General features: G+C 52.4%; 1 protein-coding gene across 1 annotated transcript in view; it reads left to right on the top strand.

Annotated features, from left to right (window-relative positions):
• The window catches only part of SPTB (spectrin beta, erythrocytic), a 59490-nt gene that overhangs the window by 23350 nt on the left and 11488 nt on the right, over positions 1-24652 (top strand). The window contains exons 13-31 of the mRNA XM_006915124.3: positions 490-1360; positions 2467-2604; positions 6684-7440; positions 7907-8109; positions 8219-8309; positions 9538-9684; positions 10883-11146; positions 11496-11702; positions 12155-12244; positions 15584-15862; positions 16441-16571; positions 17529-17733; positions 18001-18375; positions 19704-19948; positions 21020-21158; positions 21584-21668; positions 22404-22600; positions 22889-22941; positions 23380-23458. Coding sequence (XP_006915186.1) covers positions 490-1360; positions 2467-2604; positions 6684-7440; positions 7907-8109; positions 8219-8309; positions 9538-9684; positions 10883-11146; positions 11496-11702; positions 12155-12244; positions 15584-15862; positions 16441-16571; positions 17529-17733; positions 18001-18375; positions 19704-19948; positions 21020-21158; positions 21584-21668; positions 22404-22600; positions 22889-22941; positions 23380-23458 — 4556 coding nt within the window. The remainder of the gene's footprint in view (positions 1-489; positions 1361-2466; positions 2605-6683; positions 7441-7906; positions 8110-8218; positions 8310-9537; positions 9685-10882; positions 11147-11495; positions 11703-12154; positions 12245-15583; positions 15863-16440; positions 16572-17528; positions 17734-18000; positions 18376-19703; positions 19949-21019; positions 21159-21583; positions 21669-22403; positions 22601-22888; positions 22942-23379; positions 23459-24652) is intronic.

Below are 24652 nucleotides of genomic sequence, written 5' to 3'. Positions count from 1 at the left end.
AACTAATGGTTCAAGCATGAAGCTTGAGGGAAAGCAGAACTCTCCAGGAACCAGGCAACTGCTTTGGCAGTCAGTGATCAAAAGTACCAACAAGGCATCATCTGTCTTTCATTCTCTCTACTAGTTCAAGTTACAGCAGAGACAAACTAGGTTTATAGCCTCAGGTCTTAAATAGGAGACCCTGTTGCATCCTTGAAGAAACATCTCGAAATTTTTGTCTGTTTTTTTAAAAAAAAAGTTTCGTGTTGTGCATTTCTACTGAGAGCTGAACCAACTTTTAGCCTCTCTTATTCCTGAAATTTTAATGGGAACTAATTAAAAAGAACCTGGCCTGCCCTCTGAGCAGCTGGGACCCCCTGCATCTGATCTCGAAGCTCCAGTTAGATGACAGGTTCTAGACCATAGGGTTCTAGCCTCGCAACAGATCTGAAGCTTACTCATAAATGAAGCCCTCACTCCTTTCATCTTCCTTCCTCCCATCTCTCCCAGAGTACCAGCCTTGCGATCCCCAGGTCATCCAGGACCGTGTCAGCCACCTGGAGCAGTGCTTTGAAGAGCTGAGCAACATAGCAGCCGGGCGGAAGGCCCAGCTAGAGCAGTCCAAACGGCTCTGGAAGTTCTTCTGGGAAATGGATGAGGCTGAGAGCTGGATCAAGGAGAAGGAGCAGATCTACTCCTCCCTGGACTACGGCAAGGACCTGACCAGTGTGCTCATCTTGCAGCGCAAGCACAAGGCCTTTGAGGATGAGCTCCGTGGGCTGGATGCCCACCTGAACCAGATCTTCCAAGAGGCTGAGGGCATGGTTGCACACAAACAGTTTGGGCACCCACAGATCGAGGCCCGAATCAAGGAGGTGTCTGCCCAGTGGGACCAGCTAAAGGAGCTGGCTGCCTTTCGCAAGAAGAACCTCCAGGATGCTGAGAACTTCTTCCAGTTCCAGGGAGATGCAGATGACCTAAAGGCTTGGCTACAAGATGCTCACAAGCTGCTCTCAGGCGAAGATGTCGGGCTAGATGAAGGGGCCACACGAGCCCTAGGGAAGAAGCACAAGGAATTCCTGGAGGAGCTGGAGGAGAGCCGTGCAGCGATGGAGCATCTGGAACAACAGGCCCAGGCCTTTCCCCAGGAGTTTCGGGATTCCCCAGATGTGACCAATCGGCTGCAGGCCCTTCGAGAGCTCTACCAGCAGGTGGTGGCCCAGGCAGACCTGAGAAAGCAGAGGCTGCAGGATGCCCTGGACCTGTACACGGTGTTTGGAGAGACAGATGCCTGTGAGCTGTGGATGAGTGAGAAGGAGAAGTGGCTGGCCCAGATGGAAATGCCAGACACTCTGGAGGACCTGGAGGTGGTGCAGCACAGGTCAGAGCCCCTCTCTTCCTGCCTCCCCGCACCACGGCCTGTACTCTGCCTCAGCCTGGTATGGGAACAGCCTCTAGATCAGCAAGGGTCTCTTTGAAAGGCCAAGGGATGTCTTTTATTGCAGAAGCCAGACACCCAGAGTCAGGGGTTGTAATCCATCTCTGTGGTTTTGGATACTTCACCCCTGCGGCCTTCCTCAAAATAGACAAAGAGGCTCTTTCTAGTCCAGTTATTCAATTACTTTCAGCTACAGCAGCCTTTGTTCAAATGAGTGTGTGCATGTGTGTGTGTGTGCGTGTGTGTGACACAAAGGAAAGTAGAGCTGATTTGATTAAGAGAGAGATGAAAAACTGGGATCCTACCAGCTCTAGCTTCCCGTGGCAATCCCTAAGCCACAGAACCCGGAGGGACCAGACACCAGTTTGTAAACCACCAATCTACAAGGCCATTCTCATTTCCAGCATTCTGATTCCATCAGCGTTCTGGCATGGGAGGCCTGTCCCCAGTCTGTGGGCACCTCAGCATCCTAAGTATAGAATCCAGGGAGTTGAGGAGGAGGAGCAGTCACTCCCTGGAACATGCCGAGGTGGTCCCGTGCTGATGCTGGAGGACCTGGGCTCTTCTCCCAGAAGGGTCAGCTTTTGTAACCACGTGGCTTCCCTCCCCTCAGCAGCTCTCCCTTCTCCAACCCAGGAATGGAACACCTGGCTGAGGAGTATCCTTCAGGTCGAGCTGTCAAGGCATTTGAATTAGAGTCCAAGAGCAGTGGCCGAGGCAGTGGAGACATGGCAGGTGGTCTCTGGCAATTAACCACCCCAACACCTCTTTTTTCCCATGTGCCTCTCTGTCGGCCTATGTAGTGAGAAGAACCAGCTCTCTCCTAACCTGGTCCAAGAAATGCTAAACCATGAAATTGGACCCATGAACTAGCAAATAGGGCATGTCAGCATATCTCTCTCCTTCCTCTCCCCCTCACCTGATCAAATGTATTTAGTTAGAAGCTGGAAGGAGAAAGCAAGAGCTACACATCCTGGATACTGAGCGGCCACTGGCAATGAAGTGCCTCCTGCTGCTTCACCAGTCCTCATTTTCTCTGTTCATATCAGGTTCGACATCCTGGACCAGGAGATGAAGACTTTGATGGCTCAGATTGATGGCGTGAACCATGCTGCTAATAGCCTAGTAGAGAGCGGCCACCCACGCAGTGGGGAAGTAAAGCAGTACCAGGATCACCTGAACACCAGGTGCAGTGTGGGGAGGACTTGGGACTGGGGGCATCTTCCCCGGGCACCTGACATACCCCTGGGGATGTGGCCCAAAAGTCAGGAAGCCTGCCATGCACTGCCAGGTGTGTACCTTCAGAGCTCCTGTCTTTCTCAGGCACAGTCTCCTAACACTGGAGCTGGAGCAGCAAGGAGGAGGGACCCGTTTGGTGATTGGCCCAGGGAGGGAGAGAGATGTGTTCACAGAGCTGTAAATACCATGCCTAGGGGATAGGAGTGGGTAATTCTGTGTGATGCGGATGGGAGGACGATGTTCTATGTGTGCCTGTAGTTAGAATAAGGCTATGTGGTACTCATGCCACATTTCCCTGGACATTCTTGGGCAGGAAAAATTGCTTTTTGAGAGCTCTTAAGTACTGTCCATAAAAGAAAGCTCCTGCCTGTACCAAAATTCAGCTTCGATCATGAAGCTGGCTTGAATAAAGAGAACTAACAGGAAGCCTTGAGCATGCTTCATAGAACAAAAAACAGGCCCCGAGGAACCTTTGGAGAGAGGGTGCTTTCAGCACAGAGTGTAATTCCACATGAGTCCTCAAGAATCTCTGAGAACAGACCACAGGCTGGGTCCTTTATACACAATGCCACATGTTTACTTCCTCCCCATTGCCCAGTCCCTTTCCCCACACTGGTATCTGAGCCTTGCTCTGCCCAAGGCAATCTGGGAGGTGGGGTTAGGGAATAAAAGGGTCAGCACAGTGGAGACTCCAGTGGGGGCCTGAGGGGAGGCAGGGATGATTGACGGGGTACTTTGGAGCCACTAGAATGGAGCCAATTATCTTAGCATCCAAAGACGAGGACTGTGGTTCAGGAGATTCTTGTGTAATCTGAGGTTTATGCAGAGAAGGAGGATGCCTCATTCTTCTTTAGGCTTAGAGGTAATGAGGGTGCAAGTGTGCACAAGTGTGCACGTGTGCAAGATAGACAGGAAGCACTTGTCAGCAATATATGTGTTGACTTAAGGAGCTATAGTCAGAGAATGATCTTTACAGACCCCTAAGCCATGTACCATCCTAAGTGAAATATATCTGGTACGTGCCATCCTTAGGTGAGAGAGAACCTGAGGCATGAAATGATAAGATGGTTTTTCATTAAACGTAATAGCTGAAATGTACCTAGGAAGTCATCTAGTCTAGCCATGTACTCCAGACAGTCTGTGTCCTACACCAACACTTCCAGGGATGGGAGGTCCACCCCGTCACCGTACAGCCCATCCCATTCAGGGCAACGTCTTTCGATTAGAAAATTTGATCTCATGTTGAGTGGAAATTTGCCTCCTTGAAATTTGTAGCATTGGTTCTGGCTCTGCCCTTTAGCAAGATCAAAACTTACTCTTCTGTTGGATAACTTTTCAAATATTTTTAAAAACTGCAATTCTTTAGCTCCATCTGCGTTCCTACCTCCACACTTCTGCTGTTCCCATTAGAGTGCATCCTCCCCAAAATACACACTCCAAATCCTGCCCATCCTTTAGGCCAGTCCAGGGTCCTCTCCTTCCCAATGTCCCAGATGAAATTTGTACTGGTTTAGAGCTTCAGTTCTACCTCATGTTATAGTTACTTTTATGTTAAAGAACGTATCTACTAGATCATTAACAAATGAAGAACAATATCTTTCTGTATTGCCCACTGTGCTTTGCAAACCAAGCACATTATCATCTGAGATTTCCTCCATCTGGAACAGTCTTTTCTCAGATATCCGCTTGGCTTACTCCCTTATTTTATTCAGATCTCAGTTCACATGTCAACTTCTTGGAGCTGTCCTCACTGACCACCCCATTGAAAGTATCACATACCTCTCTCCCATCCAGCCCCTCCACCTCTCTCCCATTTCCTTGCTTTATTTTTTCACTATGGTTATCACCACTTCATGGATTATATATTTATTTGTTTGTCTCAGCCCACTCTAATTAGAGCAAGCACTTTGCTTTGTTCATTGCTGTATCCCCAGAGCCTAAAACAGTGCCTGGTACAAGGCACATGATGGTCGTGATAGATGCTTAGTGAATGAGTGAACAGGGACAAAACTGAAATAACTTTTGCCAAGTCTGGCACATATGAGTCATTCAAACACATGTTGAATGTGCGATTGCCTTCTACCGTATGCGTTCCAGTTGATCAACCTTTTTTAATAATCTCGAGCCCAGCAACAAACCTGGATTTCCAGCATGGCCTGGCCAGTGCTGGCTTATAGCAACTCTGTCAACTTCCTTCCTCTTGGAGATGGTGCAATGGAGAGGGAAAGTGGGTTTAGGAGGCAGGCTAGACCCAACCCTAGCCTGTCCCCTCTGCGGCCTCCACTTGCCTGCAGTAAGGCCACACCAGGAAAGGCCTAGAAAATCACCCTAGGGCCTCTTGCCTGGGGGCATAACACCCTTACCAGCAACTTCTGTACAGGGCCAGGGCATCTCACAGCCCTGGAGCACCTCACTATCATTTCACATTTCAGATGAACTTGGAGAAAATCTTCAGCTCCTTTGCCCTGACTTCTCCGCCTCAGCATCATCAGTGTGTCAGGCACAGAATTCCCCAGAGCACAGAGACTTCGTGGTCTAGGAAAGGAGCAGAGAAATCCTTGGGCTCTTACTCTTTCTCTCCTGTTATTCCCAGTTCTTCCCACCCAGTCTCCCACTTCTCTTTGCAGACCTGTCTTTTTAATCCAGACTAGCAGCTGTTGTCACACCTTGGGAATACCTGCAATGCACTTTACCCAGTCCATCTGCGTAGTCCCGTAACCTCCATCCCCCAGGTGCTAAAGGTACAAAGACGAGTGAAATACTCAGAGGCTCCTCCTTAAATAGGTCTGTTCGTTGAGATACAGCTCAGATGACTGCCGTGATACCTGCCCTCATACCCCTGTCGCCTCTCACAGCTCCCTTAGTCCTCTTTGCCTGCTATGTGCTTATGTAATTATTTTGTGAGCTTGTCTTACTCCCTCTCTAAATCATACACTCCATAAGGTAAAGTATGGCTATGTCTGTATTATCCCAAAGGCTAACATAATGCTTATACAGTAAAACCTCACTTACTGTCATTGATAAATTCTACAACTTTTGGCAAAATGATGTATATCGGAACCAATTTACCATAGGCTAATTGACATAAACAAGAGTTAAGCTCCCATGGCATCTCATCAGCGTTATAATGAAAGGACATTGAAAGAAATGACATTATTTGAGAACCTACCTCGTGAATATTCAGGAAAGATGGGTTCAGTTAGCAAGTAAGCATTCAGCATACTCTTATGTGCTCTCATGTTACAGTGATGCAGAAGGAGTAAACTCAGTCCCTGAATGAGTAAACACCAGGGTGGTGTCCCTGGTGATCTGGGCCCAGGCTGATGGGCAGCTCTTTAGAAGAGGCTTGGTGGGGGCTGCAGACCCAACCCGGACCCCCGCCCAGGCTGATGGGCAGCTCTTTAGAAGAGGCTTGGACCCCCGGGCATCTACTAGACCTTTGCACATTTGCCAGTTTTCCCAGCACTGCGTTTGAAGATTACGAATGCATTATCCATTTTAATTATAATCCCAGTTTATCCCCTCCCCGCTTCCTCTGCCTCTTCTCCAAGCTTCTTTTCTTTTAGAGCCTAGGTGACTTTTTCAAGCCCTGGGCACTTTGAATGTTGTCTTAAGCATTTGCATAATTCTTCTGGGGCAGTTGGGACCCTACATCCTCAAACATTCTTGAAGTTGATAATGTGGGCTTTCTAATTATTTTCAGTATTTCAGAAAACTAGGGAAATTGTATGTTTGCCCGAAATTCAACTACATACAGAGCCTAAATGTCTTGTTTCTTTACTTATGGTTGGAATTACATCACTACTTGTTCCCTGCTGATAGAAAGATCTGATTAGCAGTTATATTGTCTTAGCTTAAATCAGATAAATGAATTTTACTCACTGCAGCTTGTCAGGTAGATGATTTTTTCTTCAGTGTTTCAAGGTCTCTGGGTCTAGACTCTGGTGAGAAATCTAGGAAGGGATGCCCTGTAGGAAGAGTTAAGGAAGATGCCGTCTCTGTGTCTCCCGCTATGTGCCCCCGGCAGGTGGCAGGCATTCCAGACCATGGTGTCGGAGCAGCGGGAGACAGTGAGCTCAGCGCTCCGGGTGCACAACTACTGCGTGGACTGTGAGGAGACCAGCAAGTGGATTGTGGACAAGACGAAGGTAGTAGAGTCTACCAAGGACCTGGGCCAAGACCTGGCGGGCGTCATCGCCATCCAGCGGAAGTTGTCTGGGCTGGAGCGCGATGTGGCAGCCATCCAGGCCCGCGTGGGTGCCCTGGAACGTGAGTCCAAGCAGCTGATGGAGTCACACCCTGAACAGAAGGAGGACATTGGCCAACGGCAGGCATATGTGGAGGAGCTATGGCAGGGCCTACAGCAAGCCCTGCAGGGCCAGGAGGCCTTGCTGGGTGAAGCCAGCCAGCTGCAGGCCTTCCTGCAGGATCTGGATGACTTCCAGTCCTGGCTGTCCATGGCCCAGAAGGCCGTGGCCTCTGAGGACATGCCTGAGTCCTTGGCAGAGGCTGAGCAACTCCTGCAGCAGCATGCAGCCATCAAGGATGAAATTGATAGACATCAAGATAACTATGAGCATGTCAAGGCATCTGGGGAGAAGGTGGTCCACAGCCAGACAGACCCGGAGTACTTGCTTCTGGGCCAAAGGCTGGAGGGCCTGGAGGCTGGCTGGGACGCCCTGCACCGGATGTGGGAGAGCCGTGGCCGTACCCTCGCCCAGTGCCTCGGCTTCCAGGAGTTCCAGAAAGATGCCAAGCAGGCTGAAGCCATCCTCAGCAACCAGGTAGGGAGAGGCATTCAGGGCTGAGAGGCGGAGGGAATGGGGGTGTCTCTCGGGGCAGCAGCATTGGTGAGTCTACGAATGTGCTGCAGGGCTCAGGGACTGAATTATACTTTTCTGGGACTCTCTCTAGCCACTAGTTAGGGCAACATTCTTCTTTGTTCCTCCTTTTATATGCCTTTTCCAGCCCTGTGTCCCAAACTATGCCTAATTCTTGGGCCAATTAGAGGCTAGAGAAGTGAATTTCCCCTGGGTGGTTACTCTTCCATGTGGCTTTAAGCACACTGTTCATCGGGTGCCCCTGGGTGGGGGTGAGGGCCAAGGCCTGGAAAGCCTCTTCCTTGCACAACTCCGGGGGCACCATTCATGCTATAACCTATGTGACTATACATGACGTTCCTGCCTGGCAGGTGCCCTCACCGCCTCTTCGGTTTGTCTTCATGCCTTGTCTGGAATCTTGCTTCAACAGGAATATACTCTGGCTCACTTGGAGCCCCCAGACTCCCTAGAAGCTGCAGAGGCTGGGATCCGGAAGTTCGAGGATTTCTTGGTGTCTATGGAGAACAACCGGGATAAGGTCTTGAGTCCCGTGGACTCTGGAAATAAGCTGGTAGCCGAAGGGAACCTCTTCTCAGACAAGATCAAGGAGAAGGTGCAGCTGATTGAGGACAGGTATCTCCGCCCTCAGGGTCACGGGCTGGAACCAGGTGGGGCTGGCCGTGCTGCACAGGGACCCCAGGCTCAGCATTGCTGTGACTGTGGCTTCTGGCTTCCCTTCCAGGCACAGCAAGAACAACGAGAAGGCCCAGGAGGCCTCAGTTCTTCTGAGAGACAACCTAGAGCTCCAGAACTTCCTCCAGAACTGCCAGGAGGTGAGGCTCCAGCAAGGCAGGCCACTCCGCAGGAGACTCCTTTCTTGGAGCAGAGTGCTCCAGACGCAGGAAGTCCGCCAGATCCTTCCTAACTAGGAAAACTGGGATTCCATGAAGGGGACTCTGGGTACTTGACAGCCTAGGTCATCCTCTGGAATCTTTGGTTCCACAATACTTTTTTTTTCACCTCTGTAAAGATGTCTTTTAATCTGTCAAGCTTAGGACAGAGTTTCTCAAAGCATTTAGAGTCACCGAGGGCCCTGGTCAGAGCCTGCTTCAGGGCACATGACCTGAGCCTTCACACAAGGCCCCGTGCTCAGAAGGGCTCCACACTTGGCTAATGCTCTAATGTTGCCATCTTGAAATGCTTAATAACTTGTAACATTTTCATCTTGCATTGGGCCCTGCAAATTACGAAGCCAGTCCTGACCCTGGTTAAAAGCACGCCCAGGTACCAGTCAAGCCCGGATGATTCCAGGCTGTAAGGGGTGGGAGAGCAGCACTTTCAACAAGCCTCCCAGTAGGAGAACTGCCACTTCGAAGGTCCTGGCTCAGCCTGGGACAAGCTGTGCAAGGAAGGTCTTTGACCTGCACACCCAGGTCCCTCCATGAGCAGTACTTCCATGTGGAATGGGGCTTTCCCTGACTTCTTTCTTGCTCTCAACCTCATACCCCTTCCTCTCAGCCCAAATGACTTTGTTTTCATCTACCTTTGCCCATGGCACAAACTTGGCTGGATATAGTACCAGGACATCTTGAAAACATTGGCTGTTCATCACAATTCTTCCCTCATTGTTAATTACAGAATCTGCCCTTGGCTTCTTCCTCAGATAACATTTTCTCTGTGTTTATTAATGGTTTCTCACTCTGTTGCTAAAAGGTAGATTTATCCATCCAGTAAACATTCGTTGAGTTTCTGCAATAGGACAGGCCTTGTCCTAGGTCCTGGAAATATGGAGAGAAGCATAAATAGCCTTAGTGTCACATTGCACACACTCTGGTGGGGAACACATACAGTGCTTATGTTTTAGCCGTAAGACAACGTGAGTTAAGTTGCCTGTACTGGGAGTTAAGGACCCAGAGCTGGAGAGTGGCGCTCTGCTGTGCTCACACTTCCTCTGCTCGGCCTTCTCCTTCTGCAGCCAGAGGTGGGCAGCCAGTCCTGCCCTCAGCCATCAGTCAAAGAGCTACACTCAGGGATGATTGGACCCTCTTTTTCTGCCCACAGCTCACTCTCTGGATCAATGACAAGCTGCTGACATCTCAAGATGTCTCCTATGATGAAGCACGAAACCTCCACAACAAATGGCTGAAGCACCAGGCATTCATGGCAGAGCTGGCCTCCCACCAAGGGTGGCTAAACAGCATCGATGCAGTAAGTAAAGAAAGTAGTGGAGGCACTCTGCTCAGATATACTCACCTAAATGGGGCTTCCTCCAGGGTGTAGACACCGTCCTGGAGCTTGCTAGATGGTATAGAACTTGGAAATGAAAAAACTTCCCTAAACAGTAGTTAAATCTTCAGAACTCTTGATGTAGCTAGTCTCATTAAGCCCTGTCAGAATGGGTGCTGCTTCTGGGTCACCTGAGTCTGGGGACAGTCCAGGACACCGAAGACGCCTGAATTAGAGTTTTAGCATACGTTGTCAGGACAGCAGTTATCTCTGTTTGCCTTGTTATCCGCACCAGGGCCCCAGCACAGGGGAAGATGAGATGAGCAGAGGAGTCCATTGTTTCTCACTGCTTAAATGGGCAGAACCACTGGGGAGCGGTCATTCACACCCTTCATAGCTGGGGAAGCGAGGGTCCCCTCTGCAATGAGCTTGCCCAGGGGCACTAGTGAAAATGTGGCTGGAGTTAGATCTGGGACTCAGTACCTTCGCTCTTCCCTGTGGTGGCTTCCAGGGATAAGCAAGCATAGGAGCCACATGAGGCCATGTCCACAGCGGTTGAGGGCGCAGGCTCTGAGACAGACTGACTCTTCATCCTCCCTGCACCTCAGCTTTTCCCTCCGTAAAATGAGAGTAATAACAGTACCTGCCCGAGGGAGTTGTGAGCATTAAAACACTTAGAATAATGCTGGGCGATTAGTAGGCACTCAATAAATGCTGGCTGTTATGAGAGCATGTAGTCTGAGGCCCAAGTCATAGCACCCCAAAAAGATACATCTGTGCAGGCAAAAACCAGGTAAGACAAACTCCGTAACTAAAAGGTCTCACCGAACGTTAGTGCACAGAACTCTGGGAAGACGGTCGGGAGAGAGCGGAACTTACAGGGAGGTTTCCAGGCTGCTTGTACCTGGGTGGATCCTGCATCTTTTTTTTTTTTTTCTTAAATTTAAAAAAAAAAATTAGTACTAGCTGACCCTTGTCTGCAGCTCCCCACACTGCAGTCTCCTGAGTCATTTGGTCCAAACATAGTTTTTCTACTGCAGATAACTCAGGGGTGCATCGTCTTTCAATTGGGCCTCAGCGAGTTCTAGGCAGATTGTTTGCACCGCTGACCTCCCCTCGTTAGCCCTTGGGAACCACCTCCTCCAAGACTGGACAGTGAGCGCTCCTCCTCCCCACACAGGAAGGAAAGCAGCTGATGGAAGAGAAGCCACAGTTTGAGGCCCGGGTGTCCCAGAGGCTAGAAGCCTTGCACCGGCTCTGGGATGAGCTTCAGGCCACCACGCAGGAGAAGGCCCAACGCCTCTCAGCCGCCAGAAGCTCCGACCTGCGCTCGCAGACCCACGCCGACCTCAACAAGTGGATCAGCGCCATGGAGGACCAGCTGCGGTCGGACGACCTGGGCAAGGACCTGACCAGTGTCAACCGGATGTTGGCTAAGCTGAAGGCACGAGAACGGGTCGTGGGCTGGAAGTATTGGAATAGAGGGAATCTTGGGGAACACATCTGAAACCCAAGAGCAAGGACTCTTCCTGTTGCCAGCATTGTGCAGAAATGTCTCCTGGTTCATAACGCATCTCTTACCCCTTTGCAGTGGGTGAGACAGGAACCCAAAGGGGTTAATGAAAGCCTGAGAAGTAAAGGACAGTCCCTTGGGGGTGAGAAGGGGGGAAGATGAGTCGGGGAGGCTGAGCTCAAAGTGGGCCATGAAGGATGGATGGGGTACGGATGATGGAGAGGAGGGAGGGTTGCCCAGGTGCCAGGGCTGGTGCTGACACTGTCCCCTCGTGTCCCAGCGTGTGGAGGACCAAGTGACTGTGCGGAAGGAAGAGCTGGGGGAGCTGTTTGCCCAGATGCCCTCACTAGGAGAGGAAGGAGAAGACATGGACTTGGGCATCGAGAAGCAGTTTCTGGACCTCCTGGAGCCCCTAGGGAGGAGGAAGAAGCAGCTGGAATCATCCAGAGCCAAGCTGCAGATCAGCCGGGACTTAGAGGATGAGACGGTGCGTGGGCTGTGGTCCCCAACCCCCCCAGTGGCTGAGGCAGCAGCTGCCATCAGAGTAACTGGCTGCCGCCCAGGGCAGTTCTTGGCAGCAGATGTCTGGTCATCTCACCCCCTTATCTCACAGGGTTGCTGTGATGATTACATTAAATATAAAATTAAAGCCAGTGCTTTTTGAATAGTAACTCACTCATGGACTTTCGGGCCAGACAGACTTGGGTTCCAGATCCAGCTACGTGACCTTCCCGCTGTGTGACCAGGAGCAAGTTATTTGGAACCTCAACTCAAAATATCGAAATGTCCCCATCAGTAAAATCGGGGCAAAACCCTGATGTGGGGTGTTGGGAAGAACCAAGGAGGCATGGCAGGCGGAGCTCTGTCTGGCTCATGGTGAGTGCTCACAAAAGGTGGCCATGATTGTCATTAGCTGTTCCCTGCCTTATGTCCCTGCAGCTCTGGGTGGAAGAGAGGTTGCCTCTGGCCCAGTCTGCCAACTACGGCACTAATCTGCAGACTGTGCAGCTGTTGATGAAGAAGAACCAGGTGAGTACTGACTTACTTTGTTAGTCCTACCTGCTCTGGGGAGGGAGGCCCAGCTCTGACTTGCAGAAGGCCAACTACAGCAGATTATTGTCATTGTTGGTAGCTATGGGATCCCCGGACCCCATAACAAGAACAGCTCTGGTGATGGCAAAGAGAATTCGGGGAGGACCCCAGTGGGGTAGGGAGGGGAGTTGTTTAGATGCTTTGGGATTTGGGGTCATTCAGACCCATCAGGGCACAGGCGAATGTGGGACCCAGATGCCCTGGCCTGGGGTTTAATGTGCTTTACAGCTTCTGTGCTCTGTGGCCCCCTTGTGAGGAAGCCCATAGCTCCTGGTTGCTCTCCGAACACTGCCTTGCCCCTCTTCCACCTTGCCCTGAGCTTGCCCTGCTGTGTCTTCTCATCTTCTTGGGGTTAGTAGGCCCCATTTCTCCTGACGTGTGAGGATACTTGTGGGGCTCAAACCCCATTAGGCATCTTCTTGGGGTTAGTAGGCCCCATTTCTCCTGAGGATACTTGTGGGGCTCAAACCCCATTAGCAAGCCACTACACTTGGACTCTGAGCCATTGGAGCAAACATCTAGTTACTGTCCTGCTTTCTCTCACACTGGGCTGGGAACTTCTGTGGCCCTGGTTGGAATCCTAGAAGTGAACAGATACCACACTTCCTCTTGTATGAGAGTTACCTTATATCTCCCAAGGCCAGCTGCTTGGCGTCATGGTGCCTCTGCATCCGGCCAGGGGCTGGCTGCAGACCCTGCTCTTGAGCAGAGTCCCTCCTGCCTGGTCTGCTCTCTGGGTCACAAAGCGAGGGCAGTTGCAGCCACAAGCAAGGAGAGCCTGGAGACTTATCCCAGAGAAAACAGGGTGTCCCAGAGTCCCAGTCAGTATTATAGCTCCTTGGGGAAGGAAGGTCATGGCAGATAGTACTTCCTTCCCGAAAATAACAGCAGCTGACATCTGCTCACAGAGCTCTGCAACTGTGCAAGGGCCTGAATTCTATTCAAAGAGGTTCCTTAAAAGCTCCCTCAGATCCTTTGCTTCAGTTGACATGATCTAGTCACAAAGGCTCCAGTGGCCACGCTAAGGGACCTGGGCTAGAACGTGGTAGGGTGTGGGGTTTAACCTCCAGTTAAAGGAGGGAGGCTGGCAGAAGGCAGAATCTTTGGGGCCTCAGTTTCCTCGATTGTAAAAGAAGCCAGCTTTAGTTCCTCTAACATTAAAGACTTTCGACTCTGTCTGGCCTCAGTAAGTGTATTGCCAAAAGATTTTCATCTCCCCTGGCTGAAGGTTGCTATTTTAGGAAAAGGGCAAATATAAATGGGATTCTCCTAAACAGGAAGGGAAAGATAATCCCTTGAGAGAGCATGGCTACCCTAGTAAAGACTATTTTAGGCTAGCCTGGCTAGAGCTTAAATCCCATTTTATCATTCTCTCTTAGTGCAGTGGTTCTCAAACTTCAGTGTGCATCAGACACACCCAGAGGGCTTATTCGAACACAGCTGACCACGCTCCACCCCAGAGCCACTGAATCAAACGTTGGGAATAGAGCCTGATAATTTCCATTTCTATCAAGAGCCTCGGTTATGCCGATGCTGCTGGTCCGAGACCCCATTTTGAGAACCACTGCTCTGAGGCCATCCGTTGTGAGAACAAATCCTACAAGGTGCCACATGAACGGTTTTCAACTCTAGCTGCACATTAGAATCATCTGGGGGAACTTTTAAACCTACGAATGCCTGGGTCCCACCTCCTAGCAATTAATAATTAGGATCTCTAGGGGCCCTGGCTGTGTGTTTTCCCAGATTATTCAATATGCAACAGGGTTAAGAACCACCGTTCTGCCTGACCTGGCCCCTGCCTACCTCTAAATCTCATCTTTTATCACTTTCTCCCTCCCTCACAGTATTTTAGCTTTTCTGGTCCTCTAACAGTCCGGGCTTGCTTCCAGCCCGGGGACTTTGTACTTCCTTTTCCCTCTTGCCAGCGGCACTCATCCCCCAGATCTGTGGGGTTGCCTCCCTCTCATCATGCATGTCTCACTCAAATGCCATGTCAGAAAGGCCCTTCCTGACTCCCCCAGCTAACGCAGCCACCACCACACCTCTGCAGACATTCCTCATCTCAGTGCTGTGTTTTCACATAGCACCCATGGTCTACGTTTATTCATTTATTTTCATGATTATCATCTATTTCCTCTACTAGAACGTAAGCTCTGTGAGGGCAGGGCTTTTGGTTCCATGTTGTCCCTCGGACAGAGTCTGCAGAGTTCATTCATTCAATAACTTAATAAAGTTATTGAATGAATGAACTCAATAAAGAAGACGTCGTAAGTAAGCACACTGCACAGGAGCCTAGAAAGCAATTGCTTAAAGAAAGAGAGTGAGAAAGATGCATTTTCGGAGCCCTTGCAGAGACCGTAAGATCTCAAGGAAAGTAGAGGCAAATGGAGTTGACACCATGGGTGGTCTGAATTCGATTGCACAGACCACGGGAAATTGTCGGCCTCGAGTGTCCAAGCATAAAGCTCAGAGACTTAGGTGATGTGTGGATATTGCTGGTTCTATGTATTTTACATGCTGACAGTCCCTGTATTGCCCACAAGCACTGCTCTTGCCACCGCCCTCCGGACAGTTTTAAAGGCCATGGGAAGTTGTAGAAAGGAAGGAGCTGAGGTGTAAGGAGCCAAGAGCCCACATGCAAGAAGCAGTCAGGCTCTGGCCTCTAAGACCCAGAAAGTGGGCGACATATGGGTCATGGCCCCCTGAAGAAAAAAGTAACTCAGTCAACAAGTGGGAGGAAAATGTCATTTTGGTGACCAAAGGCTCAGACATAAAACAGTCCAAAGCTCACAAGATTTGAGAGATAGAAATGGGAGGAAAAAATTCTGAACTCTGTACAAGAGACAGCTGTTGACCTATTTTTTTGGGAGTGAAATCTGATATCAAAGAAGATATCAAAAGGCCATTTAAAATTGTTTTCCTTTCCTCTATCATGTACAACTGAGAAATCCAGCTGTGCTGAAGCAGGGAGATTAGGGAGCAGTCAAGATCCTAGGCTCTGGGATCAGGGAGAGCCGTGTTCAAACCCCAGCTCTGCCACTCACTGCCCACAAGTTACTCAACTGCTCTGTGCCAGTTCCTGCGTGTCTGTCTCATACGGGAGGGTTGGAGGAGAGTGATGTGACGTGCCTAGCACGTGGTCACGGGCAGTGTTTTTATGACTACCACCTGTGTTTCTCTAGCTTCCCTGAGCGGGGTGGGGGCGAGAGGTGTCCAGGTATCACCTGGGCAACCTGCTGCAGGCCCCACCTCTGAGCCCTTGCCCTCTGGCCACAGACGCTGCAGAACGAAATCCTGGGCCACGCACCGAGGGTTGAGGACGTGCTGCAGAGAGGCCGGCAGCTGGTGGAGGAGGCGGAGATCGACTGCCAGGACATCAAGCAGCGCCTGGGCCACTTGCAAGGCTCGTGGGACACGCTGAGGGAGGCAGCAGCTGGGCGGCTGCAGCGCCTGCGGGACGCCAGCGAGGCGCAGCAGTACTACCTGGACGCAGGCGAGGCCGAGTCCTGGATCAGCGAGCAGGAGCTCTACGTCATCTCGGATGAGATCCCCAAGGTCAGCTCGGGCCAGAGTGCCTGGCTGGGTGCCGAGGCCAAGAGGAAGAGCCAGGGATGGGCAGCCAGTGGGGAACCTTGTAAGTCGGGGGTGGGAGGAGTGAGGGCAGAGGGAGGATGTATGAGGAACCCTCCTTCTTAGGATGCCCCAGCTTTTGAGAACACCCCTATAGCACACACACTAGGTGGGCACCCCGTCCGTCAACTTAGATTGACTCCAACCCAAAGGTTCTTCACCTCTGTTGTGCCATGGATTCTGTGCTGATGAACTGCCCTGGGAGGGGGTGAGAGGTGAGGTGAAGGGGTCTCTCAAAGCTGGAATGACAGAGGAAGTTTTCAGGGGACAGAAGGTTGGAGCTGGGCCTGGAAGGGCAGGTAGTAGATAAGAACTGGGGGAGTCGAGAGGAAGATAGGGTGCAGCCACTTCTGGGAACAAGAGAGGCAGGAGAGATGGTGCATGGTTCCCCTGTGGGTGTCTCACGAGCCCGCCGGCCCCTGTCTTGGGCACCTCGGGAGCCGGGCTAGAAACTGGACCAGGCCACGCTTGCCGAACTCATGCTGATGGCCCCTGCCTCCTAGGATGAAGAGGGCGCCATCGTGATGCTGAAGAGGCATTTGCGGCAGCAGCGTGCAGTGGAGGAGTACGGGAGGAACATCAAGCAGCTGGCCGGCCGGGCCCAGAGCCTGCTCTCTGCAGGCCACCCCGAGGGGTGGGTGCGCCAATCGGGGGACTTGGCCAGGTCAAGGGGGTCAGGCCAGGGGCCTCACCAACCAGGATCCCTCAGGTCCAGGTGGGAAAACGGGAACAGTTCTCCCGAAACTATGGGTTTGAGAAAACTGCTTCTGGACTGCCGATTGGCCCAGTTCCATTCCATTCCTCGGTTTTCTGTGAGTAACTTCAAACGGCCGAACAAAGTCTGGTCTGCAAAAGGATCAGAAAACGAAGTAGCAAAACTACCCTCTGGGTGAACTGAGAGCTCCAATCTTTTGAAGAGTTGGACTATGCTAAGAGACGCTGAAGACTAACTTTGGTTTTCTTTGTGTGATCTGTAAGGCAGTTCATGATTTCACAGCGTCTCAGCAAAACCATTATATAGGAGTGAAAGTAGAAAGCCTGTACCCATCTCAATTGTTCAGTTGTGTGGGTTCTGCATAAATGGGAGTCCACTGAGCCACACACCTCAGGCTGCCCCCTGAAATGGCCCTGTCCTCAGCTGCCTTTAGGGCATCCACAGCTACGGGTCCTCAGGAGCCACCCCAGCATCTTTCAAGGAGCCCCAAGGATGGAGCCTCCGGTACTGCACGCCCCTCCCTGAAGAGCTAAGCAGAGCCTGCTGCTGCTGGCCTGCCCCATCAGCCTTCCTGGAAGGCTAGTGGGAGAGCTCCCCATGTGCACTTGTCTTTTTAGGCTTCTCAAAGTGAGGGGCAGTGTGAGGAGGCATCTGCCTCCAAGGGAATTTCTGTCATCCCCTGAAGCATCATGGTCTAAGGGACGGTTCCTTCTCTCCCTAACTCTTCCTCTGGAGGAGTCACTGCCATTTCTCCTAAGCTGCACTTCCCCACCTGTCCCCGTCACAGGGCTGGGAGGGAGTAGGTCAGCTCCCCTGAGCTGGCTGCTCTGGGTTCTCTGTCACTGTCTCTGAGCATGTTCTTGTTTTGAATTCCAGGGAGCAGATCATCAGACTTCAGGGGCAAGTGGATAAGCAGTATGCGGGACTGAAGGACATGGCGGAGGATCGCAGACGGAAGCTGGAGAACATGTACCACCTGTTTCAGCTAAAGAGAGAGACCGATGACTTGGAGCAGTGGATTACAGAAAAGGAACTGGTGGCATCATCCCCAGAAATGGGGCAAGACTTTGACCATGTTACTGTGAGTACAGCGACTCCTTTCTTGGTTTCCCTCAAATGCAGCAGATGCAGGAGACGTCATTCCAGATACACACACACACCCCCTGCCAGCTGCAAAGCACTGCACAGAGTTGCAGGTACAGCGGTGGGCACTCAGGCCACCCTGGGGAAAACGTGACAGTGTAGGCCCCAGTGGTCATAGCTGCCGCCTAGGGGGTCTGCAGCCAGGGCAATGACACCACCTGCCCCTGAGCCCCAGTAACTGGATTTCTCTCTGCCCTCCATCCAGCTGCTCCGGGATAAGTTCCGGGACTTTGCCCGGGAGACTGGGTCGATTGGGCAGGAGCGGGTGGACAGTGTGAATGCCATCATCGAGCGGCTCATCGACACGGGCCACGAAGAGGCGGCCACCATCGCCGAGTGGAAGGATGGGCTGAACGAGATGTGGGCAGACCTATTGGAGCTCATCGACACACGCATGCAGCTGCTGGCCGCCTCCTATGACCTGCACCGCTACTTCTACACGGGCACCGAGATCCTGGGCCTCATCGACGAGAAGCACCGGGAGCTGCCCGAGGACGTGGGGCTGGACGCCAGCACTGCCGAGTCCTTCCACCGGGTGCACACGGCCTTTGAGCGGGAGCTGCACCTGCTGGGCATGCAGGTGCCTGCTGTCCCTGCTGTTCCCCTGTAGCTCCAGGGGCCTGCCGTCCACACCTTCCCCATGACCGGCTTCCCAAAAGCCCTCAGGGTCAGGTTCTCTCCTGGCTCCTACAGGAGACCTCTAGAACAGGGGGGCACCTTTAGAACAGGCTCCAGGAGGTTTTACCTTCTCAGGGAAGCAACGGCTTAGGACGAGAAGGCAGAGCGCCTGGCTTTCAGACTTCGTTAGCCCCTAGTTCCTTAATCTGCACAAAAACCCCATGCGTAAAATACCTTAAAAGGTAATCTTTCCGATTGTGCAAGGTATTGCACAGTGTTATTAGCAAACACACATGTAATGCTTTTCTGGCACCAGGGACTGTTCTAAACAATATATGTAGTCACTGAATCTTCAGAGCCACCCTCTGAGGAAGGTACTATCATCATCTGCATTTGATAGATGAGGAAAGCGCGGTACAGAGGGGGTAAATAAGGTGACGGGAGCATGCAGGTGAGCAGCGGAGCCGGGATGCAGCTCTGCCAGTAGACTTTGCCCACAGCCATACGGCTGTCCAGCCTTTCCTCACAGGAGCTGGAGGGGCCTCAAGATCTGTTTAGATCCCCTCCTTTCATGACTGGGGTGCCCCCTGAGGTCCATAGGGTTCCTCAGAGTTCAGTGTGATTGAAGGAGTTGGAGTGACCCCAGCTGCCAGTGGTCACAGGGCTTCCCATGGAGCAGGAGAGGCGGGCTGGCTGTGCAGTCCTGCCCCAACCCTACAGGGTTCAGGGCCTCTGCTTCACCCAGAAGAGGGACATCCTAGGGATTTATCCTCCCATTGGACATGGGGCCTGGAATGTGGCTCTTGTAACTCCAGGCACCAGAGCTCCTGAGGTAGGTACAGTCCCAGTGAGGTCTCAGAAATGAGGCTTCATTGCCCTGGGGCTGGCCTCAGACATGCGGTTGGTGCAGCCCCTTCCCTGGAGAGGCAGCATGTAGAGTGGTTAGGGACAGGGACTCGGGCGCCCCTGCAATCCCAGCTGTCTCCCTTGACTGGTATGAGTGACCTCAGGCCTATCACTCAGCCCCCTATGCCTCAATTTCCTTATCTCCAAAACAAGGATGATGCTAGTACCTCATTCATGGGGTTATTGTCAAAATGAAGAGTAACAAATATAAAGTGTTTAGAACAGTGCCTGGTACACAGCTACTCTTATTGTCATACTTCTGAGATCAAAGGGAATAGGGTCCCTCTCACTCCACTTTACGAGGATCAAAGCCCAAGGTAGGGGAGGGGACTACGCTGAGATTCATCTTTCTAGGGAACAACGTCCAGTGTTGTCTGATCACAGGTACAGCAGTTCCAGGACGTGGCCACCCGCCTGCAGACGGCATACGCTGGGGAGAAGGCAGACGCCATCCAGAACAAGGAGCAAGAGGTGTCCGCCGCATGGCAGGCACTGCTCGATGCCTGTGCTGGGCGCCGCACCCAGCTGGTAGACACGGCGGACAAATTCCGCTTCTTCAGCATGGTCCGAGACCTCCTCTCCTGGCTGGAGAACATCATCCGGCAGATCGATACCCAGGAGAGGCCCAGGTGAGGCAGTGACCTCGAGGCAGCCCCACTCCTGGGCCACTTAGTCCCAGAGGCTGGCAGATAAGAGCTGCAGTGGGGAGCCTTCCCGAGGGACAGTGCTGGACTGTGGATGCACAGGAGTCCCCAGGGGGCACCTGAGGGCTAGGTCCAGACAGAAACCGAGTGGCTTGGCTTCTGCTGGGAGGACTGACCATTTCAGAATAGAGGGAACCCTGAGTGTGTCGAGAAAGATATCTGTCAGTGAGGGCAGTGACCACGGTTATTAGTGAAAATACGCAGTTCACTGTTTACTCTTCCCCCAGTGCTGGGATATGGGGGCCATTCCCCTAAAACTCAGGAAGGAGCTCCTTGCCCATGGGACGGGGGGTAGGAACATGGGCAGTGAGAGTCTCAGCAGGGATCAGGGCCCTTGACACACTCTGTGTCATGTTAGCAACTATCGCCGGCCCATCTCTGTCCCTCTGCCCCTAGGGTGCTTGTCCTGATGGGTGAGCTTTTATATTTCACATCTTTTTTGAGATATAACTCATACCATACAATTCAACATTTAAAGTGTACCATGCAATAGTTTTTCATATTTCACAGTTGTACCACCATCACAATATAAGTTTACAAGACTGTCAGCACCTCAAAAAGAAACCCTCGCTCCCTCGCTCCTGATAGCCACTAATCTATGTTCTGTCCCTCTAGACGTTTTATATAAATAGAATTATGTATGTGGCCTTTCTTGACTGGCTTCTTTCACTTAGCATGTTTTCAAGTGTCATTCATATTGTAGCATGTGTCAGTACTTCATTCTTTTTTATTGCCAAATAACATTCCCATGCTTCTTCGGGGTCCTTGCACCCCCACCCATACGCTGGCCACTAACCCACAGAAGACGCTAGGACATCAGTGTTCCTGCTGGGGCCAGGCTGGCAGAGAAGGGACTGGGCTCAGATTCCCAGGCGGGCGGAGAGCAGCCCCTCTCATCCATACTTGGCATCAGGCAGGCCAAAGTCGCCAAACATTTCCTCCTCCTCCAAACTCGCTCCCCCACCCTGTCCTCCTGCCCCCTACCCCCACCCCCAGAGATGTCTCCTCAGTGGAGCTGCTCATGAAGTATCACCAGGGCATCAAGGCAGAGATCGAAACCCGGAGCAAGAACTTCAGCGCCTGCCTGGAGCTCGGCAAGTCCCTGCTGCAGCGGCAGCACGAGGCCTCCGAGGAGGTGAGAGGGACAGTGGGACGCAGACAGGCCTTCTCTCTGTCCTTGCACCCACTCTTGGGGGACCAGACAGCTTCCTGGAAGGGATTTTTCCAAGGAGACTCATCTTCCCCCACTTGGTGAATTGGTGATTAGAGCCCCACCAAACCCATTCAAGGGGCTGGCTGCTTAGTAGAAAGAGCAGGTTCATAAAACATCTAATGCCCACATGTGTACACGCTTTGGAACCGGTGACACCCACTTCTGCATGTGCCTCAGAGAGGGTAAGTAACTTGCCCAAGGCTGCACAGCTGGCAAGTGGCAGAGCCAAGACTTGAACCCAGGTTCACGTGACCAAGCCCAGCATTCTTTGCAGCACCTCTCTGCGCATTGCCTCACACGGAGGGAGGGTTCCCAGAGCCTGAGCTGTCCTTTCTCCCTCCCCGCAGATCAGAGAGAAACTGCAGCAGGTGGTGTCCAGGGCGAAGGAGATGGATGAGAAGTGGACGGCCCGCTGGGAGCAGCTCCGCATCTGTGAGTGCAGGCTGGGACTGGGAACCCTAGAGGGGCTGGGGCCAGGTGCCTGCTGGGTTGGGGACAGGGAGCATGAGTTCACAAAGTGGCGGATTCCCACCCTTGCCTAGAAAAGAGCCCCACAGCACCACTTATCATTAAAGCTCCAGGGCCAAGGGCCTCAGGGGTCCCCATGGGAGACCTACTAACAAGCCAGCGCCCCACTCTCTGCTGCCCTCGGTCCCCCTCCCCCCGCACCTGGTGCCGGGCTGGGATCCCTATAGAGTGTGGCCTGGGGAGGGGTCAGGGTAAGGCCATAGTGGATCCTAGATGTTTGATCTGAGGTGTGTCGGGCACAGATGGAGCTCTGTCCTCCGCAGCTGGAGACTAGGGAGGTGCAGAAACCCTATTACTCAGGTAGGCTCTACCGTCCAGGAGGACCTGGGCTGGCCCCACGGCTGCTGGTGCATGATTCTGTGAGACAGCCAAGGGCTGGGAAGACGTGTTCAGGGCAGAAGATGTCTCCTCAAAAGGAGACATCTAAACTACATCCAGTTTTCAAACTGGAGTTTGTTCTAGCCTTGGGCAACAGGTTGCCAATGAGCAGGGTGCCCACACAGCTCAGCGACACCACTGTGGGTCTCCTGCCTGAGCACCCACTCCACGTCGATCTGCCGAGCAGCCCCCAAGGTCCCAGCGGGAGTGGACCGCTGGGTGCTGACACACCCTGGGCCTGTGTCTTGTTCTCCGTGGCAGTGCTGGAAGTGTGCCAGTTCTCTCGGGACGCCTCCGTGGCTGAGGCGTGGCTGATCGCCCAGGAGCCCTACCTGGCCAGCCAGGACTTTGGACACACGGTGGACAGTGTGGAGAAGCTCATCAAGAGGCACGAAGCTTTTGAGAAATCCACAGCCAGCTGGGCGGAGCGCTTTGATGCCCTGAAGAGGCCTACCACGGTGAGCAGGGACCTGGGGCGGCGGACAGCCTTGCCTTAGCGGTACCTCAAGTCAAGAATTTGGAGCCAGTTATTAGGGACCTATGGACAGTGTAAAAGCCTCGGCCAGAGGGGAGAGCGGGAAGGAAGTAGGAGTGGTAGAAAGTACTGACTTTTGAACCAAAAGACAAAGGGGGATAATTCCAAAATGAACACACACCAGGGTGTGCTGGGCATGGGGAGGCATCTTTAGAGAAGGGTGTCTCCCCTCCGTGGCTGCTCAGACCCCCTCGGCCTTTTCCTTTCCTAGCTTGAGCTAAAAGAACGTCAGATCCTGGAGGAACCACTGGCAGAGGAGACTGGGTAAGTGTGGAGGAGGATGAGTGGAAGGGAGGAAGGAGGGTGCTTTGAGTCACAAACAGCCCCCTGACGTCTTAACATTTTAACACACGTGACCTCTCACCCCTGGGCCACAAGTTAGAGGAATATGGAGTGTCTGGAGCTTGCAGGCAAAACCCCATATCACGGGTGACCTGATGACCTGGTGCAGGCAGAACCGGGTAGGGAGCAGTGGCTGCTGCAGAGTCGCCTCCCCCACTCTGGGACCCACCTGAACGCAAGCCCCAGAAGCCGTTCTGTATGGAACCGTGTCCAGGCTGATTAAGCAGCTCCTTGCTAAGTGCCTGCCAGGCTGCGGGGAGACCTGGGAGGGGAGACACTTGGTGTGTGCTCCCTGGAGGGGGTGGGGGAGCCAGGCTTTGGGGTAGATGCTTGTTTCTAAAGAGGGACTGTCTTCCGTAGGCCTCAAGAGGAAGAAGGCGAGACAGCAGGGGAGGGTCCCCGAAGTTACCATCAAGCAGCCACCGAGAGAACGTCCCCGGTCAGTTTCCTGTCCCATTTGTCTAGTTCCTGGGAGTCGCTGCTGCCAGAACCCGGTCATCCCTACTAGGCTCGGCTGGGGCTGAAGGCGAGGATGGGCCCTTGCTGCCCCGCGCCCCAGACTCCTTCAGATCGGTCTGCATTTTTCACTTAGGTTTTCTTAATTCCTGACTAATTCCCCTCCTCCCTTCAACCCCAAAGAAGCTGACATGCCAGCCCCTTGACATGACTCTATTAGTTTGGTTTTATCTAGTCTAATAAATTTTCTTATATAAATACATCACCATCTACATCAGGGAAAACAGTTTATGCAGGGATGATTCATTTTTATACACCATCCTTTTTCCCATTTCCCCTCTCACTCCATCCTTAATACGGTATCCCCTACACACACACACACACGCACACACACTCACACTCACTCACTCACTCACTCACTCATTCACACTCAGATAGACTGCCTGGTCTTGGCAGCCCAGCCACCTGTGTTTCAGGACACCCACGCCTCTAGCGGACGCCTCCCTTCTAAGCAGAGCCCCCTCCCGCTTTGTACCTTCCTGCCTTGAATCCTTGGGTCGGTGAGTTTGGCTACGGAGCTGGTTCTGGGGTGAGAGCAGACTTGAAGGAGCCCTGCAGGAGTGCAGGAGAGCCCCAGGGCTTCTGGGTTACAGGGCCAGTCCCCCAACATGTAGAGAAGGAGGGTATGTGACCGAGGGGGGTTGGGAAGGGACTAAGACCAGCTGCCAGTGGCCTGGGCATATGGCTTTAGGGCCTTTTCTGAAAGAGTCCCTTAGCTAAAAAGACCCAGGGGGCCTGTGTAGGGGACCTGGGAGGCCGTAACCCAGGTTTGGGGAAAATACTCTGTGGAGGGGCTAACTGAGAAGAAATCAGAAAGTCAGCATGTGCCTTGCATGGCTTCACCACTGCATGTGCCCTGCCTCTCCATGTGCCCAGCTGAGCTTGCCTGAACCTTTGGGTTTTAGGGAAATTGGTATTCTAGGTAGAAATGTCTGGTACACCAACCACCCCAGAAAAAAGTGTGCATACACTGAGCATTTTCTGTGTAGAATCCCTGTCTCGTCCCTACTTCAGCCATTCCCACACTTCCGTGAGACACACAACACACACTCACACTCAGCTCCCTCTGGGCCTCCAGCCTGGCAGGAGGCCTCCCTTTCTGAACTGCACCAGCCCT

The sequence above is a fragment of the Pteropus alecto genome, unplaced genomic scaffold (genome assembly GCF_000325575.1).
Source record: "Pteropus alecto unplaced genomic scaffold, ASM32557v1 scaffold276, whole genome shotgun sequence".
Taxonomy (NCBI): domain Eukaryota; kingdom Metazoa; phylum Chordata; class Mammalia; order Chiroptera; family Pteropodidae; genus Pteropus; species Pteropus alecto.
The sequence above is the reverse complement of the archived record's forward strand: the minus strand, read 5'-3'. Positions and strand labels throughout refer to the sequence as shown.